This window comes from Artemia sp. Qi Xiang Cuo, chromosome 1 (genome assembly GCF_049724085.1).
Source record: "Artemia sp. Qi Xiang Cuo chromosome 1, ASM4972408v1, whole genome shotgun sequence".
Lineage (NCBI taxonomy): Eukaryota > Metazoa > Arthropoda > Branchiopoda > Anostraca > Artemiidae > Artemia > Artemia sp. Qi Xiang Cuo.
This window is the reverse complement of record NC_142794.1, coordinates 65,267,670-65,284,810: the sequence shown is the minus strand read 5'-3', so window position 1 is coordinate 65,284,810 and position 17,141 is coordinate 65,267,670. Positions and strand designations below refer to the sequence as shown.

At 38.1% G+C, this 17,141-nt stretch overlaps 1 protein-coding gene across 1 annotated transcript in view; it reads right to left on the bottom strand.

Moving 5' to 3' along the window:
* The window catches only part of LOC148956602 (uncharacterized), a 124,370-nt gene that overhangs the window by 76,093 nt on the left and 31,136 nt on the right, over window positions 1–17,141 (bottom strand). Inside the window, exon 2 of the mRNA XM_089091373.1 lies at window positions 10,201–10,323. Within this exon, the coding sequence (XP_088947499.1) occupies window positions 10,201–10,323 (123 nt within the window). The remainder of the gene's footprint in view (window positions 1–10,200; window positions 10,324–17,141) is intronic.

The window sequence follows — 17,141 nt, the reverse complement described above, 5'->3', positions numbered from 1 at the left end:
GAGAAAGACTGATGAAAACATTAATGTTTGCGGTCAACGTTGATCGCGCCGGCGGCGCGCCGCCGACATCTTACCGGCGGTGCGCCGCCGACATATTACCGGCGGCATGCTGTTTTTGGCCCCACCGTCGCCGGTGCGGCACCGGGGTCTAGTCCTATTACCATCCAAAAAGTAACTCTGCAATAACCGTAACTCAAGCTTATGAATTTTTGTTTCCTAGATTTAACCGTAACTGGAACCGTCACTGGAAATAAGACTTGGTAGATATTTAATATCCCAAGATCGATTGAAGTTATCGAGTTGAAACTTTCGGAATTTGTTTATTCCCTAGAAGAGTGGCATACATCTGATTAAGAAAGATTCAGCTTTCCAAAAATGTAAAGACGCCATTTTAAGAAACAAATTATATTGACTGAAACTAATATAATTAGTTCATTAAAACTAAAAAAAATATACAATGGAAGCTGTGAAGACAGCGATTGATAGTTTTGCGGATTAAGGGTGTGAGATGGACAATGGGGCTACTATGATCCCCCTGGGGTCCCCATAATAAAACAATTAAAGAATCCAGCTCTTAATATTCTTACTCTGTCAAATTTCTTAAGAACGGGTGTTCAAGAACACTGAAAAGACATGTTTTCTTTGCCCGGGTCTCTCTCCCTCTCTCTCTTTGTCTACTATTTGATTAAAACAGCATTTACTTCCTAATATACATTGTTGTACAGTTTCAGTTTTCTTTTCGATTATTTCCATCCTTTTGAAAGTTTTGCTCGTGTCTTTCCGTCTTTTCAAATTTTCGTGGAATGTTTTCGCTGTTTTTCACTTTTCGTCATAAAGTTTTAAACTGCATAGATTTTAGATTTTTTTTTTTACCTTTTCAATTTTTAAGGTTTTTATAGAAAGCGTTGTCGTAGAAACTTCAAAAAAGGCTAATTCGAATGGGAATTCAAAGGGCTATTGCCCTTTTTAATAGTCGAAAGTGGTTGTAGGGAAACTAACCCCCCTCTCACGCCCACCATTTATTGAAAGCTCTGTCGTAGAAACTTGAAAAAAGGCTCATTCGATTGGAAATTCAAAGGGCTAGTGCCTTTTCAATAGTCGAAAGGGATTTGAGAGCAACTAGCCTCCCCTCTCACGCCCACCTTTTCCCCACCCACAACCAATCAAAATTTTTAGATAACCATTTTATTCACGTAGTTAAAAGCTTTAGAAATTAGGTCTTTGAGGATGATAACCCCCTCAGAGCCCTTGAGGCAAGGGTTGTAAGTTATGCCCCGGGGGAATAGAAGTTTTATATGCCCCCCGGAAGTGATTCGAGGATAACTAACACCAAAAACATCAACTCAAAATTTTGAGATAGCCATTTTGTTCGACGTAGTTAAAACATCCGGAAATTATGTTTTTGAGGGTGACACTCCCCCCACTGGCCTCAGGGCAAGAGTTGTAAGTTATGCTCTGGGGGCATATAAGGTTTTTTTTTATAGGAATCGTTGTCGTAGAAAATTCAAAATTGAATAATTCGCTTGGATATTGAAACGGCCAATGCACTTTCTAAGAGTCGAAGTAATTGAATAGTTAGTAACCCCCTCTCAAGTCCACCATTTCCCCAAACACATTTAATCAACATTTTGAGATAACCATTTTGTTCAACGTAGTGAAAAGGTCCGGAAATTATTTGAGGATGACAACCCCCTCAGAGCCCTCGGGGCAAGGGTCGTAAGTTGTGTCCTGGGGCATATAAGGTTTTTATAGAAAGCGTTGTCATAGAAACTTCAAAAAGGGCTCATTCGATTGGAAATTAAAAGGCCTAGTGCCCTTTGTAATAGTCGAAAGTGATTGGAGGGCAACTAACCCCCCTCTCACGCCCACCATTTCCCCAAACACATCTAATCAAAATTTTTGAGATAGCCGTTTTGTTTAACGTAGTTGAAAGTTCTGGAAACTAGGTCTTTGAGGATGACAACCCCCTCACAGCCCTCAGGGAAAGGGCTGTATTGTATGCCCTGGGGGGCATATAAGGTGTTTATATAAAGCGTTGTCGTAAAAACTCAAAAAGGGCACATTCGAATGGAAATTGAAAGGTTTATTGCCCTTTTTAATGGTCGAATGGGATTGGAAGGCTTGACATTTTATAGTAAAGATCGAGGTGGGTACAATGTATTATTATTTCTTTGTCTTTTGTTTAGACCAGGGCAGTTCGTATCGAAGGAGTTGTCGTAGGAACTTCGAAAAGGACTCATTCGATTGAAATAGAAAGGGCTAATGCTGTTTTTTTTATAGTCGAAAGTGATTGGAGGGCAACTAGTTCCCATCCCAAGCCCACCCTCCCATTTGCCCATTATGTTTAAAAACTAAGTGTTGCCTTAAGATTAAATCAAAATGCACTGTGTTAGTGATAATTCGCAATAAGGCATCTCAGCAGTATCTTAAGAACGACTGAGGGTATCATGTTCAAACTTTCGGGGCTATTTCTGCTCTTAAAATTTAACCAAATAAAAATAGCGTAAGTGTATCCAAGCTATCAAAGAAAGTAAAAAGATTTTTTTTGCGAATGGTATCAAGTTTTCTATTTCAGGTCAACTAGCGGAGGCATGAAACTAAATTATCACTACTATTTGTGTCCAGACTTTTAAAAGAGTGTATGTTGTTAAAAATTGCTGAAAATTTTTCTCCAGAATACAAATAACAGGCCAAACTATAAAGTCTTAAAAAAACAAAAAGATTTAAAGTATTTTTTTTTCTTTTTCCCTGAAAAGACTATGTCAATATAAAACAAATAGAAATTAGTTAAAAAAAACTCTTTCCGCAAAATAAGTTTTTCAAAGAAAAGTAAAGAACTCCATTATACCAAAAATGAGCAAAAATAAAATCAAATAATCTACCAAGCGTGAAACTACCACTAATCAGCATCGATAAATAAATGAAACCCAAAAAGAACAGAAATTACAATAAATAACCGAGTCCAACTCAAAACAAGCAGAAAGTACCATGAGTAGGGCTCAAAACCCCTATGCCTTCCCAAGGCCAGAACATAATTTGCGCTTTAATGAAAAAAAATACAGGTGAATGCGCCTTGTCAGTTAAATATACATATACTCATAGTTTGTAATCAAAATGTTAATATTATTTATTAAGTTATAAAAGTAAAACCATTTATATTTATAAAGTAAAACCATTTAATATGTTTTTTATTTGTTTGGATAACTTTGAGTCATGATCATGTTTCAGCTGAATACTCCTTTTGGAAGTCTCTATGTTAAGCACATCAGGAAAAACGCAGCTTATTTCAAAGATAATCCGGAAATCAAAGTCTTTAACGAGCAGTGCCGCTTTACTGCTATAAATCATAGCAGAAAGCGTGTGATGAAATGAAACTACATGCATCATTTATGAAATTTATTCAATAATTAGATATTTTGTAATTTCTTCCAAAAATGGTCTTTGGCCATGGGGAATCATTTATTTACCCTGCACAAAGATTAAATAGCTTAGTTGCAATCATGGAGTAGTTGAGGAACACTACCCTCTAAAGCTGTTGTCCCAATCAAAGCCTAAGCTTAGAAAGCTTAGAAAGATGATTCGAGAAAAAGTAAACCCAAATTTTATAAAAATAATCAGTGAACTTTGTATAAACATTAGTGGTTCTCCCATCTAGACGTCAGACTGTCAAACAGTTCGTGGTAACGAACTGTAAGTAAGGAGCGACCCGGCTCAATAGTAACCGAAACTCTAAAAAACGGAAGTTTTATACCAATAGATACATCAAAAGAATCAGATTTTTATGCTGATTTCTAGTATATAAGTTTCATCAAGTTTAATCTACCCATCAAAAGTTACGTGCCTTAGAAATTTTGCCATATTTTCGAAAAAAAAGGAGAAACACCCCCTAAAAGTCATAGAATCTTAATGAAAATCACACCATCAGATTCAGAGTATCAGAAAACTCTACTGTAGAGGTTTAAAGCTCCCATCTGCAAAAATGTGTAATTTGAATTTTTTACCAGAAGAAATATCACGGATACGTGTTTATTTGTTTTTTGTTTTTTTTTTCCCAGGGGTGATCGAACCGACCCAGTGGTCCTAGAATATCGCGAGAGGGCTCATTCGAACGGAAATTAAATGTTATAGTGACCTGTTTAAGTGACCAAAAAAATGGAGGGCAACTAGACCCCCTCCCACGCTCATTGTTTCCAAGAGTCACCCGATCAAAATTTTGCGATAGCTATTTTGTTCAGCATGGTCGAAAAAATATAATAACTATGTCTTTGAGGATGACTTAATCCCCCACAGTCCCCGAAGAAAGGGCTGTAAGTTATGAACTTTGCAAAATCAAAACCTGCATTAATTTAAAAACGTTCAGAAATTAAACAAAGAAAAAGTTTTTTTAACTGGAACTAAGGAGCGACAATAAAACTTAAAACGAACAGAAATAATTCCATATATGAAAGGGGCTATCCCCTCCTTAATGCCTCCCTCTTTACGCTAAAGTTTGACTCTTTTTCAAAAGTCTATTTTTTAAAACAATAAAAAACTTTAGCGTAAAGATTGAGGCATTGAGAGGGGACAACCCCTTTCATATACGGAATATTTTCTGTTCGTTTTAAGTTTTAAGGTCGCTCCTTACTTTCATTCAAATAAAACTTTTCTTTTATTTAATTTGAAAAAAAGGTGCTGTAGACATAACACAGTCAATGATTTCTCAGCAAAAATTGGTTTCTTAAACAAACATACAAGAACATGTTCAGAGAGGTGGAGGCCTCTCCGCACTATTAACCCCAATAGTATCAAGTTTGATTGGGAACCTCATCAATTCCGGGTAACATGTCAAGTGCCTATAAAATGATACCCGTTTAAGAAGTTCTTATGCCAAACAGTGTTTCGAAAATGACTTCGGGTCTTGTCTCGGAGATTATACAACTACGGATAACAAAAAATTAGTTCTTTTCTAAGTGACTATCTTCACACTACATAAGTTTAAAGAGCAAACATGAAAGCCGTGAAAAGTAGATGCCATACAAAAAGGGAAAATAAAGAACGCCTACTTTACTGAAAACAAAATACATTTTGAATGTTTTCACTTTTTTGACTTCAATAAACAAAAATTTATCAAAACTTTAAGGAGAAATATCAGTATACGTATATTAAACTGACAATCCACAGTCATTCGTTTTCTTTTTTTCTATAAAGTGCAAATTATGTTTTGGTCTTCAGAAGACATGGTGGTTGTCAGTTAAATTTTGCACGTTTTCAGTTTGACTCGGTTATTTATTGTAATTTCTATTCGGTTTGGGTTTCATTTACAAATTAACGGTGATTTGTGGTAGTTTTACGCTTGGAAGATTATTTGAATTTACTTGTGCTCTTTTTGGCTTAATGAAGCTCTTTACTTTCCTTTGAAAAACCTTTATCGTGGAAAAAAATTAAATTAATTTCTGTTTGTTTATATTAACATAGTCTTTTTCATGGAAAAATTTCTTTATATCTGTTCATGCTTTTTTTTCATGAGACTCCATACTCTGGATTGCTATGTGTATGTTGGAGACACTTTTCAGCAATTTTGAACTGGAAACAGATGGTATTGTCTAATTTAATTTTATACCTCGTCAAGTTGAATTGAAAAATAAAGCTTAATATCATTCCCAAAACATTAGATCTATGCTCTTTGACAACCTGGACACACTTACACTCTTCATCTATTTAAATTTTTAGAGCAGAAGTAGAAAAAGCAGTAGCCTCAAAAGTTTCAACTTAGTACTCCCAGTCGCTTTAGAGATACTGCTGAGGTGTCTTACTGGCAACCATAAACATAGTGTCTTTTTATTTAGCTTTAAATAAACATTTTGTTTTAAAGCATAATAAGTTAAGTTTTACCAGTTCACAAGTTAATTTCATAAGTTTTATTAATCTACATTCATAAACAAATAAATCAAACAACACTTTCACGCTAGAGAAAACCTATGAAGGTTTGCGATCGCGCGACTTGTGAAGGATTGACATACCCAATATCCCTAGACATATAGTTGCTAGACTGTCCTACTATGCTGAGCAAAATAGCTGTCTCAAAATTTTGATTGAATATGTTTCAGCTTGAGAGAAGGGCTGCTTGGTGTCTAATCTCTTTTTACTCTTAAAGCGGGCACTAGAACTTCTAATTTTTGATTGAATTAGCTCATTTAAAAGTTTCAATGATATAAAATCTTGATCAGATGTGTTTGGGAAAATGATGGGTTGGAAAAGTCGGGTAAGGTTGTCGGGACCACTTACCCGACCTGGTCGGGTAAGTGGGTCGGGAAAGGTTGGGAAAATGATTATAAAGGGCGCTAGCCCTTTCAATTTCCAATCAAATGAATCTTTTTCCAAATTTCTACGACAACTCCTTCTGTACGAAGTGCTCTGGTCTAAAACAAACCAAAAAAAAGAAAATAATACATTGCTCTCAAATCGCTCTTTACTTAGGTAGCACTATTGCGCTGTGTACGAAAGCTTCTATAACATAAAGCGTAGTTTCTTCTTGGCACTTAGTCAAAAGCAAAACAATTTGCGTTCTTCGAGACGCAAATTTATTAGGTCAAGTAATGAATAAGCAAGCTAAGTGAGACCAAATGCGATTAAGACTTATACTAGTACTATTACTAACAACTCACGGCAGCATCAAGACGCCCGAGGCCCACACAGCCACGGATGCTCCACCTCCATCTCAGTCTATTCAAAGCCTTCCTCTTTGCACCCTCCTGCGTGGTTTCCTTTCCCCTTAAATCTTTCTTTACGACATCGTCTCGCCCCAACCATCGACTACCTGCTTTCCATTTAGCTCTTGACGGTTGGCCAAAAAGAACTTTTTTTGGCAATCTGTCACCCTGCATTCACAGAACGTCAACCTTTCTCTCATTATGGCCTTAAGGGCTAGGCACACGTAGCTGATTTCGGCAACTCATTTCAGCAAGGGTATATTCCACGTCGAGTGATTGTAATTAATCTTGTTAAAAGTGACGTTTAGAGACGTTTTTCGGTGATTAATCGTTATTAATTACGATTAATTTACGATAATCATTAATTACGATTAATTATATGCCTAAAGCTTTAGTGCATTCCTTGTCTAGAACGTAAATAATGATGATTAATCCCCGAAAAACCGTCACTTAGCCCCGCCTCTTAGCATCATTAATTAGAATCACTAGACGTGGAATACACCAGGGCCATATCCAGGATTTTTCTTCGGGGGGGGGGGGGTTACCCGATTTTTTCCCGTTGACTTTGTCTAACATCCTCGAGCAACATTACGTTAGCTCGAGACCGTTAGTCCGCCCCTTGCGAACGTGGGCGCGTCCACTAGGCATACTTTGGTATCTTTCAGTGGCATTTTTTTTTTTTTTTTTTTTTTTTTTTTTTAGTAACGCAAAAACAAGACAAGTATTTAAATACAGTTAAATACTACAAGCTATTTTTTTTTTGAGACAGCAAAAACAATTAACGCAAAAAGAAGCAAAATAGTAGAAGTAGTCTATTTGTATTTTAGTTTTTTTTTTTTTTAGCTAAAAGTAAGGGCGAATATCTATAAAACGAAATCCAGGTGACGATTTAATTTTCCCTGCAAAAATGTCGATAACCTTTTCAGAGCAGATGTCAACGTCCCTAGGGACTGCAAGGAGGGCTAAGCCACTCAATCGTTCTTCTACTGTTGAATTTCTCAGCCAGGTTTTGAGCCTTCTGAGCGTTGACAAACTTCTTTCCGGAGTAGCAGTGCTAACAAGTAACGTCGCAAGAACAGCCAGAAGAAGAAAAACCTTAGGAAAAGAGGTGGCGTCGCATGCCCGAAGCGAAAACACAGCACAAGTCGGCCTCTCTGATACCGGAACATTCTCCCACTTGATGCGCCATAGCTCAATTTCTTGCTTCAGACAGTCTGGCTCGGGAAGGCTATCGCCATACAATTCAACCAATGACTCCAGGTTTAATGCCTTCAGATCAACAGAAACAATTTTGGCAGGAGAAAGGACGCTGAGATTTGACAGCAGTTTCTGGTGAAGCACAAATCGTCGTTTCAGCTCGGAAGTGAAGTGGTCCAGGAGAGGAATAAAGAGCGAGGTTCTATAGGGGTTGAGAAGGTCTGGATCGTCTGCATGCATACTCCGGCCACCTCTCGTCCTTGGAAAAGTCATCTCCAGTCCTAAGTCGCTGGCAAAACGCTGAGCTTCGTTGAAAATAGACGTGAAAGCAGTAGCAGCATTTCATCGCATTTCCTTTGTTTTTGAAAGGACAGTTTCCACGTGCCTGCATGCAGCTGCCAAATCACAGTCAACACACTGAAAAGTCTTGCACAGTGGAAGCGTAAGGCAGAAAAGCTCTTTGACCACATGGAGACACACAACAAATTGCGACTGGTTCATCGTGTCCAGCAAGCGCCGCTTTTGCAGAAGTTTCTGCATTTCCGTTCTCTTCAAAAGCTTCCAGGGATCGCAGGATTGGTCGGTACAGCTCAAGAAAACGCACGACTGAAACGTGACGCTCCACTCATCTTGTTTCGCAGAGTCCAGTCACAATATGTTTCCTCGAATCCGGTAGCATTTCGTTGATCTTCTCTTTTAAATTCTGTGTCCTGAGTGGGGAAGTATGGTAAAAACTGCAGACTCTTCAGCAAACGAAGTTTAGAATTTGCATCGAGACTGGATGATTTGTTGACAAAACGACCGATGTCATTTGCAAACAACGAAAGAGACTGGGTTGGTGCAGGTTGCGTCGTGGTTGGTTCCAGTGTGAGTGATTCAGAAGCTTCAACGATGGTCCAGTGCCCTTCAGATCCACAGGTGTAGATGAATGCTCCGCAGACGTCCCGCTAACGCCACTGTCAGAAACATCCCTGGCCCGCTGTGGTGCGAGAAAGGACGTAATGTTACACTTCCTCTTCATGTTGAAAATCACTCTTCTCTTATCCAAGTCCAAAATGGAACTGAACTGAACTGACAATCTTGCGCTCTCTTATAACATTTACCTCAAGCCCGAATTAATACTAATTTACTATGCAAGGTCTGACCTTGCATAATAAGGCGAACATGGGTTACCTAATTGCGTAAGCTGATCACAACCATTTACCCACAAAATTGCAATAGGATTTTTGTATGCCACAAAATGCAATAGGATAGTAGTGCATATTAACCCTAATTTACTATGCAAAGTCAGCTGAACATGGGGTTACCTACGGTTACCTAATTTAGTAACTGATCAGAACCGTTTACCCACAAAAAGCAATAGGATTTAGTGTGGGAGAATATTTTTTTTCTGGTAAGGTTTTGTCTTTACAGGTATTCTTTAGACTAATTTTCGACTCGGTCAAAAATTTCGGGGGTGGGGGGGGGGGGTTCGAACCGGGTAACCCCCCCCCCTGGATACAGCCTTGGAATACACCCTTGCTGAAATCGGTTCCCGAAATCAGCTACGTGTGCCTAGCCCTTTAGAAAGCAAGACTGAACCACTCTTTTCGTACCCCCTACTTTTTGAAATACAGTCAGTCAGTCGGATACCCCAAAAAATCCCTAGGCAATTTCTCTGGAAAACATCTTGCAAATCTGTCTCTGTTTTTCGGAGCGCTTATGCTTCAGGGCCACATTTGACCAATGTCATCCTTGTGGCTTCCAATATTCCAATTTTGGTTTGCAGACTTATCTTCCTATTCTTCCAAATTTTATCAACTGTTAAAAAACATCCTGGGCTGTGAAAAAAAAAATGCGAGAAAACACCCTGAGCCCTGGCTATTCTACTTTTAACATCTTTACAGCACCCACCGGCATTATTAATACTACTACCGAGGTAAGTGAAACTGTTCACTTGATTTATCTTTTGATTATCGAATGTCACCTTTTCATCTTCCCTTAATCCCAGCCTTAATGACTTGTTCTTCTTAGTAACGTTAATTTTGAAACCTATTCTTGCACCGTGAACTCGTAAAACCTCTAAGTTCATTCATTTTGCTCGCACTTTGTGTTTCAATAAAAAAAAGAAAAGATTGTTAATATCAAGCTTTATTGAACTAAACTCTCAAAACAAGAAAGTTCAACAAATTGAGGCTCAAAACAAGCGTTAATCTAAAAAAAAAAATTCAAGTGAAAAGCTACCATAAATCCGTGTTGAGGAAAATGGCCGCATCCCCATCTAATACTATATTACCCATTTTTCTTGTGCCGAGGCCTTTTTTTTGGAACTGACCTAGTGAGCTTAGATGCTGCTTACGACTTCCATTGCGGTATCTCGATGAGGTCAGATCCTTTCCCAACGTTGAAGTGAAATGACAGAAGATAGCCATTATTAGCAGCAGCTCCATCGCAAGAACTAGAAAAGAGAATAAATTAGACTCTAGAAAACAATAGGTTGACTGGATAATATAAAAATACTAAGCAGCTTTAAATTCAATATTAGTAGAAAGACACGCTTTCATCCGCACTTGAACGGTCGTTTTTTTTTATCCCTGTTTTCTTATGATGTTCCTCTAAAGACTTTAAAGCTTTTTCACTCTATTAATTAACTACCCCAATGAACTGGACAAAGCTTATAAACTTGAAGTTTTATGCCAAAATACCGATACCTATTTGTCCTTTCTTCAGCTTGTTGTGTATTACTTTGCCCTGACCCCCCCCCTGCTCTTTTTTTCTTATTTTGGGCTCTGAAAGTTTCGCTTCCACTCGTGGCTAACCGGTAAATTATATTTTTTTTTTTTATATTACTCAATTTTTTGTCCGATTACAAAGGCAGTTTTGACCATTAGTGCAAGATCAAGCTCGTGTGAGGCCTCGCCCTCTTTGATATCGTTTTTGTAATAGCATGGACTTTCACATTTGTCTTATCTTTATTCAATTATGGGAGTAGGAGGGACTATTACCACCTTGTGGTTACGTAATCAGGAAGCTACTAATATTACAAAATAACTTTTAGTTTAAAAAGGTTTTAAGAGCTGACGCCCAATTAATTAATTTCGACCATTTTAGGTTTCTTATGATTGACCCCTCTCCCTCTCGAAATGAATGATTATTTTCCTTTTTCTTTTTAAATTAATGATAGCTTGCTTCGCTCCAAGGAGTGGATAAAAGACTTTCTTTTACTGTTTTTTTTTTCGTTTTTAACTCGATTTTTAAATTTTCCTCCGAAGACTTGATTTTTTTTAAATCAATTCAATTATTACCACTAAATGCTAATAGTGTCTTTTGTTAGTTTGAATTCACCATCAATGTTTTCTCAAATTTTACCTTCATAGACTTAGTCTTAATAGCACTATTATCACAATAGTTTTGGTGGTAGCAGAAGTAGTTGCAGCGTTAGTGTTTATCAAAAGTAGTATCAGCAGTATTAATAGCGGTAGTAGCACATGCATATTGCCTTTTGGTCACATGAATATCGCTTTCATGACGCCCCGAAAGTTTCAACTTGACACGGTAAGCCGTTCCAAAAATATTGTTGATGTGCGTTTTGGCACCCTTTTGACGCCCTTTTCACCTTAATACTCAAAGCCTTGCACATTGTTGCAATTGAAATAGTAGTTGGAGTAGTCAAGTAGCAGTAGTAGCATTAGTAAAAGTATCGGTGGTGTTAGTGTTCCTAGTAACATGCATATATTTCTTTTTTTGTCAATTGATCTTCCCCTTTAGGTATTCTCTGAAAGTTCCAACTTAATACCCAAATCCATTCTTGAGATACGGCCTTTTGACAATCTGGATGCGCAGAGTGTGATTTGAATTAGTTCAAATTGCCCCTCAATCTTCCTTCAACTTTTCACCTTCATACGCGCAGCCTTAATTGTACTAGTATCATAGCAGTAGTGGTAGAAGTAGGAACAGTAGTAGCAGTAAATGTGTATTATTATTAGTAGTAACAGTAGTAGTAACAGTATTAATAGCAGTAGTAGCACGTTCATTTTGCCTTTTGGTCAACTGAACATCCCCCTCATGATGCCCCTGAAGTTTCCTCTTGATACGAAAAGTCGTTCCAAAAATTTTGCTGATACGCCCGTATGAGCAATCTGTATACACATAGTATGATTTGATTTAGTTCAACTTTCCCCTCAACGTTCCCTCAGATGTTTTTTTCGGTATCGTCAACCTTAGTTACTCGCCACTTAGTCGCCATATAAGTGGTAGTTTTAGTGATTGTAGTGATAGTAGTTGTGGTAGCACCAGAAGCAGCAGTAGTTGTAGTAGTAGTAGCGCGCAAATACTGTTTTTGTTCAATTGATCATCTCCCTTATTATTTCCTGAAAGTTTCAAATTAATATGCTCAGTCATTCCTGAGTTACACCCTTTTGACAACCCATATACACATTGCGTGTTTTGACTTAGTTCAACACTCCCCATAACATTCCCTGAAGGACTCATCATAATGCCTTTCATATTTTGGGAAAGAAGAAGTCAAACTCGCACACCTTTTCGAAATAGCATATACTATATGTAAACAATGAACAAATTGCCTAACTTACGACCCTCACCCAGGGGCCTTGGGGGGGGATATCCCCGAAAGCATAAGTACTGAACCTTTCAACAATGCTGAAAAAAGTTATATCTCAAAAGTTTGCTTGGATGTTTGTATTGGGAAATGATGGGCCAAGGGGGGGGTGGGTGGTTGCTCTCAAATCACTTCAACTCTTAAAAAGAACACCATACAACTTATACGACTACCCAATCCATAATAACCTTAAATTTCCTTGTGGCATAACTTAAAGCCCTTGCCCCAGGGCTCCGAAGGGATTTTTCAACCCTGGAGTCATTGTTATATGTATGTTGGACTATTTTAAACAAAATGACCATCACAAAATTTCAATCAGATGCGCTAGGTGAAGTAGGGTTAGTTGGGGGGGCTAGTTGATCTCCATCACTTTTGAATCTTAAAAGGGAACTAGAACCTCCAATTTCAACCAAATGAGCTGCATCTTAAGTTTATACAACCACCCCTTCAATAAGAACCTTAAATGCCCCAAGGGTATAGCTTACAGCCCTTGCCCCAGATTCTGGTGGTTTGTATCAACCCCAAAAGCCTTGTTATGTGTTTTTTGGACTGTTTTGAATGAAAGGACTCTCTCAAAATTTCTACTGAACGCATATCGGGAAAACACGACATGTTTTGGATAGAGGGGGGTAGCTGCGCTCTCATCACTTCAACTTTTAAAAAGGGCACTAGAACTTCTGGCTACCAATTAAATGAGTCCCCTCCAAAGCATATACGACCACCCATTCTATAAAAACCTTATATGTCCCCAGGGCATAACTTACAACCCTTGCCCTGAGAGCTCGGGAGGGAAGGTTGAGTCTTCCTCACAAACTTAATTTTCAGACCCTTCAACTACAATGTACAAAACTGCTATTTCCAAAGTTTGATTGGAGGTGTTTGGGGAAATATTGGGTGGGTGGGGGGCCTGAATGGTCTCAAATCACTTTTGGAGTCCAAACGACCACCCATTCAGTAAAAACTTTTGCCCCTAGGGCATAACATACAACCTTATCCCCTGGGAACTGGGGGGGAGGTGTGTGTCAACACTATAGGCATTGTTATATGTCTTTGGACTGTTTTGAACAAAATCGCTATCTCACAATCTCAATCGGATGCGTTCGGTGAAAAGAGGTCTTTTTTTGGGGGGGGGGGGCTAGTTGTCATTCATAACTTTTGACTCTTCAAAGGGAGCCAGAACTTCCTATTTTAAACCAAATGGGCCTCCTCGAAAATTACACAGCCGTCCCTTCGATAAAAACCTTAGATACCCCCGGGGCATAATTTTACAACCGTCGCCCTTAGGCTCTGGTGGTTTGTATCAATCCCAAAAGCCTTGTTATATGATCTTTGAACTATTTTGAATAAAATGAGTGTCTCAAAATTTCTATTGGATGCATTTCAGAAAAACAAAACGTGTGGGGGGGGGGGGGGGTACCTGCCCATTGATCACTTTGAATCTTAAAAAGGGCACTAGATAGGGGAGGGGTGTCCTCCTCAAAGACATAATTTCCAGACCCTTCAACTACGATGAATAAAATTCCTATATCAAAATTTTGATTAGATGTCTTTGGAGAAACGATGGGCATGGGGGGGGGGAGGTTGCTCTCAAACCACTTTTGACTCTTGAAAAGGGCATTGTAACTTCCCAGATGGGGCTCATTTGATTCAAATCAAATGAGCCCCATCTGAAATTTATGCAACCATCCATTCCATAAAAGCCTTATATGCCCCCAGGGCATGACTAACAAACTTATCTCAAGGGTGTGGGGGGGGGGGGAGGTGCCAACCCTACATGCATTATTATGTTCCTTGGACTATTTTGAGCAAGATCGCTATTTCACAATTTAAATCAGATTCGTTTGGTTAAAAGTAGGGAAGTCGGGAGGGGGGGTCTAGTTGTGGGTATCTGCCCTTCGATCACTTTGGCTCTTTTAAAAGCCACTAGAGTTTCTGATTAACAATCCAATGAGCCCCCTCCGATGTTTATACGACCACGCTTTTTATAGAGACCTAGGGCATAACTTACAATCCTTGCCCTGAGATTTGTGTGTGTGGGTGGGGGGGGAGGGGGTTTGACATCTTCAAATACCTAATTTCCGGACCTTTCAACTACGTTGAACAAAATGGTTATCTCTTTATCGGAAGTATTTAGGGAAATAATGGGCGTGGTGGGGGGGCAGTCATACCCTCACCAAATGCGTAGATATTGGAACTTCGACTATATTAAAAAATGGCTATTTAAAAATTTTGATCGGATGACATTTGGGGAAGGGGGCTGGAGAAAGGGAGGCTAACTACCCTCCAACACTTTTTCACCAAAAAATGCACTAGAACTAGCAATTTCCGTTCAAATGAGCCCTCTCCCGATGTTTTGGTATCACCACTATCCCCATGAACTTGAGAAATGGCACCAAAAGTGCAATTTTTAGTGTTATGTGGCACTTGCAGATGATGGATTTTATTAAACACGTGGATAAGAGCAATAGCTTTTAAATAATTCATTAGATATCTCACTATGGTGTTTTGGTAACCCGCTAGTCCTGGTAGTAAAAAAAAGAAAAAAAGATATTTCAGCCCTACCAATCCAAAAATTGATTTTCCTGAATGTTCAAGGTGGAGGACTTTAACTCTCTTATATAAAGTTTTCGACCATGCTGATTACAATGTCATGCTTTTCATTCCGATGTGAATCCATCTTCGTGGGGTTTCAGTTTATTTTTCAAAATCACCATAATTTGTTTTCATAATAAACTTTTACTTGTAAGATTAGCAGAAACAAATAGTTACCCTTCCTGAATCAGTGTCAGGTGGCAATTTTTTGCATTGATCAGTATTTTCAAAAAGTATTTTTCAACTTTTGGTTACTATGTGCTGTGATTCGCTCTTTATTAGGTTGCTGCTACTGCCGTAACCATGATGGTCAAAATATTTCTGCAGAGAATTTGTTTTAATGTCTGACTGCTAATTACTTTTTTAAGCGTTACTTTTAGGATTCCATACTACCTTTCTCTCTTTTTTTTCCATCTTCCAGGTTAGGTCTGTACAGAAGAACAATAAATAAAATGCACCCTCCTGAATAAAAACTGCATTAAACTCAAGAAAATTATTTAGTTAGGTCTTGAATTTTTACCACTTATTAGTATCAGGTCATTCTGCACAAGTACTACAGCCCTTTCCATAAAGGAATACCTGCACCTGAGATTGTCCACGGTTTTTGAAGTTAACTGATGTTTATATTATTTTTCCCCTATCATTTCCTTGAAATTTATCAACATTTATCCTAAATAGGAGAATAAAATCCAGGTTATTTATTCCTATATATATTTAACGTTCTTTTCATTCAGTTGAATTTTCCTGCCTCGTTTTAAAATTTTGAAATGCTTCATCTGACATGGGTAGCTACAATGGTAGAGTAATTTTGCGACAGATGTATTACTCGGAGTGTCACCTTATAACAGGTCGTCTTATAACGGGAAGTTGGGATTACTATAATTAGTGGGATGTTGTAGCTGTTTTTTGTCCACTAGGTCTTACTATTAAAAAAATAACTTGGCATTCATCTGCTAATCCCAATCTCTTTTTTAAGCCAATTAATCAAACGGTTCTGCTCTAAAAGGGATAGTCAAAACGCTAGAAAGGTGTATTTCATTGAATTCCCATAATAGCCGTTTTTTTCCCTTTCTTCATGAATAGGAATCCAATTTGGAATTGACCCGCCAGTTGTAATGACACTGTACGTCAAGCCAGACGTAGTTAAATTAGAATTTCAATCAGGTCAAAGCTTGATTTCCGAGTCTAAGGGAAATAGACTTCTTTCTTTTTTTGCCACAAGAAATCTTCCTGTATATCTTGATTTTCATCTAATAATTTTCGAAGGGCTAGTAACTAAACCGAATCTTAATGGAGAAATGACAGTAAAATGACTTCTAAAAGTTTGGAACGGTTATAAAAAAAGAAGATAATTCATGTCAGGAAACCAACAGTTGGTAGATTGTATCTCGAAAACAATTGGATTTCGGTATGCGGGAAGAATGCATCCCCCCATAAATATTCAATAGAGAAAGTTTGAGTCAATTTTCCTCCTTTCCTTATGAACAAGGATTCACACTTAAACTGAATTGTCAGTATTAATTAAAATAAAAAAAAAACAGAGTTTCCAGCTGAAAGTAAGAAGCAATCAAAAAAAAATATTCTGCACATGAGAGGGGCTGCCCCCTTTTCCATACCCTGCTCTTTACTCTGATGTTTTTTTGTACTTTAAAAACGTTTCTTATTTTAATTAAACGGCCCGTATGTTTCAGGAGTCGTTCTTAAAGACCTATTACAAAGAGTCAAGCTTTGGCGTAAAGAGCGGGGTGTTGAAGAGGGGGCAGCTTCTTCCATATGCGGAAAAATTTCTGTTCATTTTAAGTAATGTTGCTCCTTGCTTTCAGTTGAAAATTTTTTATTTCTTATTTAATTTCTGATCGTTTTCCAAACAATGCCAGAAAATCCCCTTGCCCCCGTGTGAAATTTCCCCTGAAAAATACCCTGGAAACTTTCCTCCCCACAGAAATCTTTCCTCGTGGAAAATCCCCCCGCAAAATTCTACCCCCCCCCACCCCCAAAAAATCCATAAATTTTCCAATAACAAATACTAACCATAATCATTTATGGTTCGTACTATTTCCTCGTTA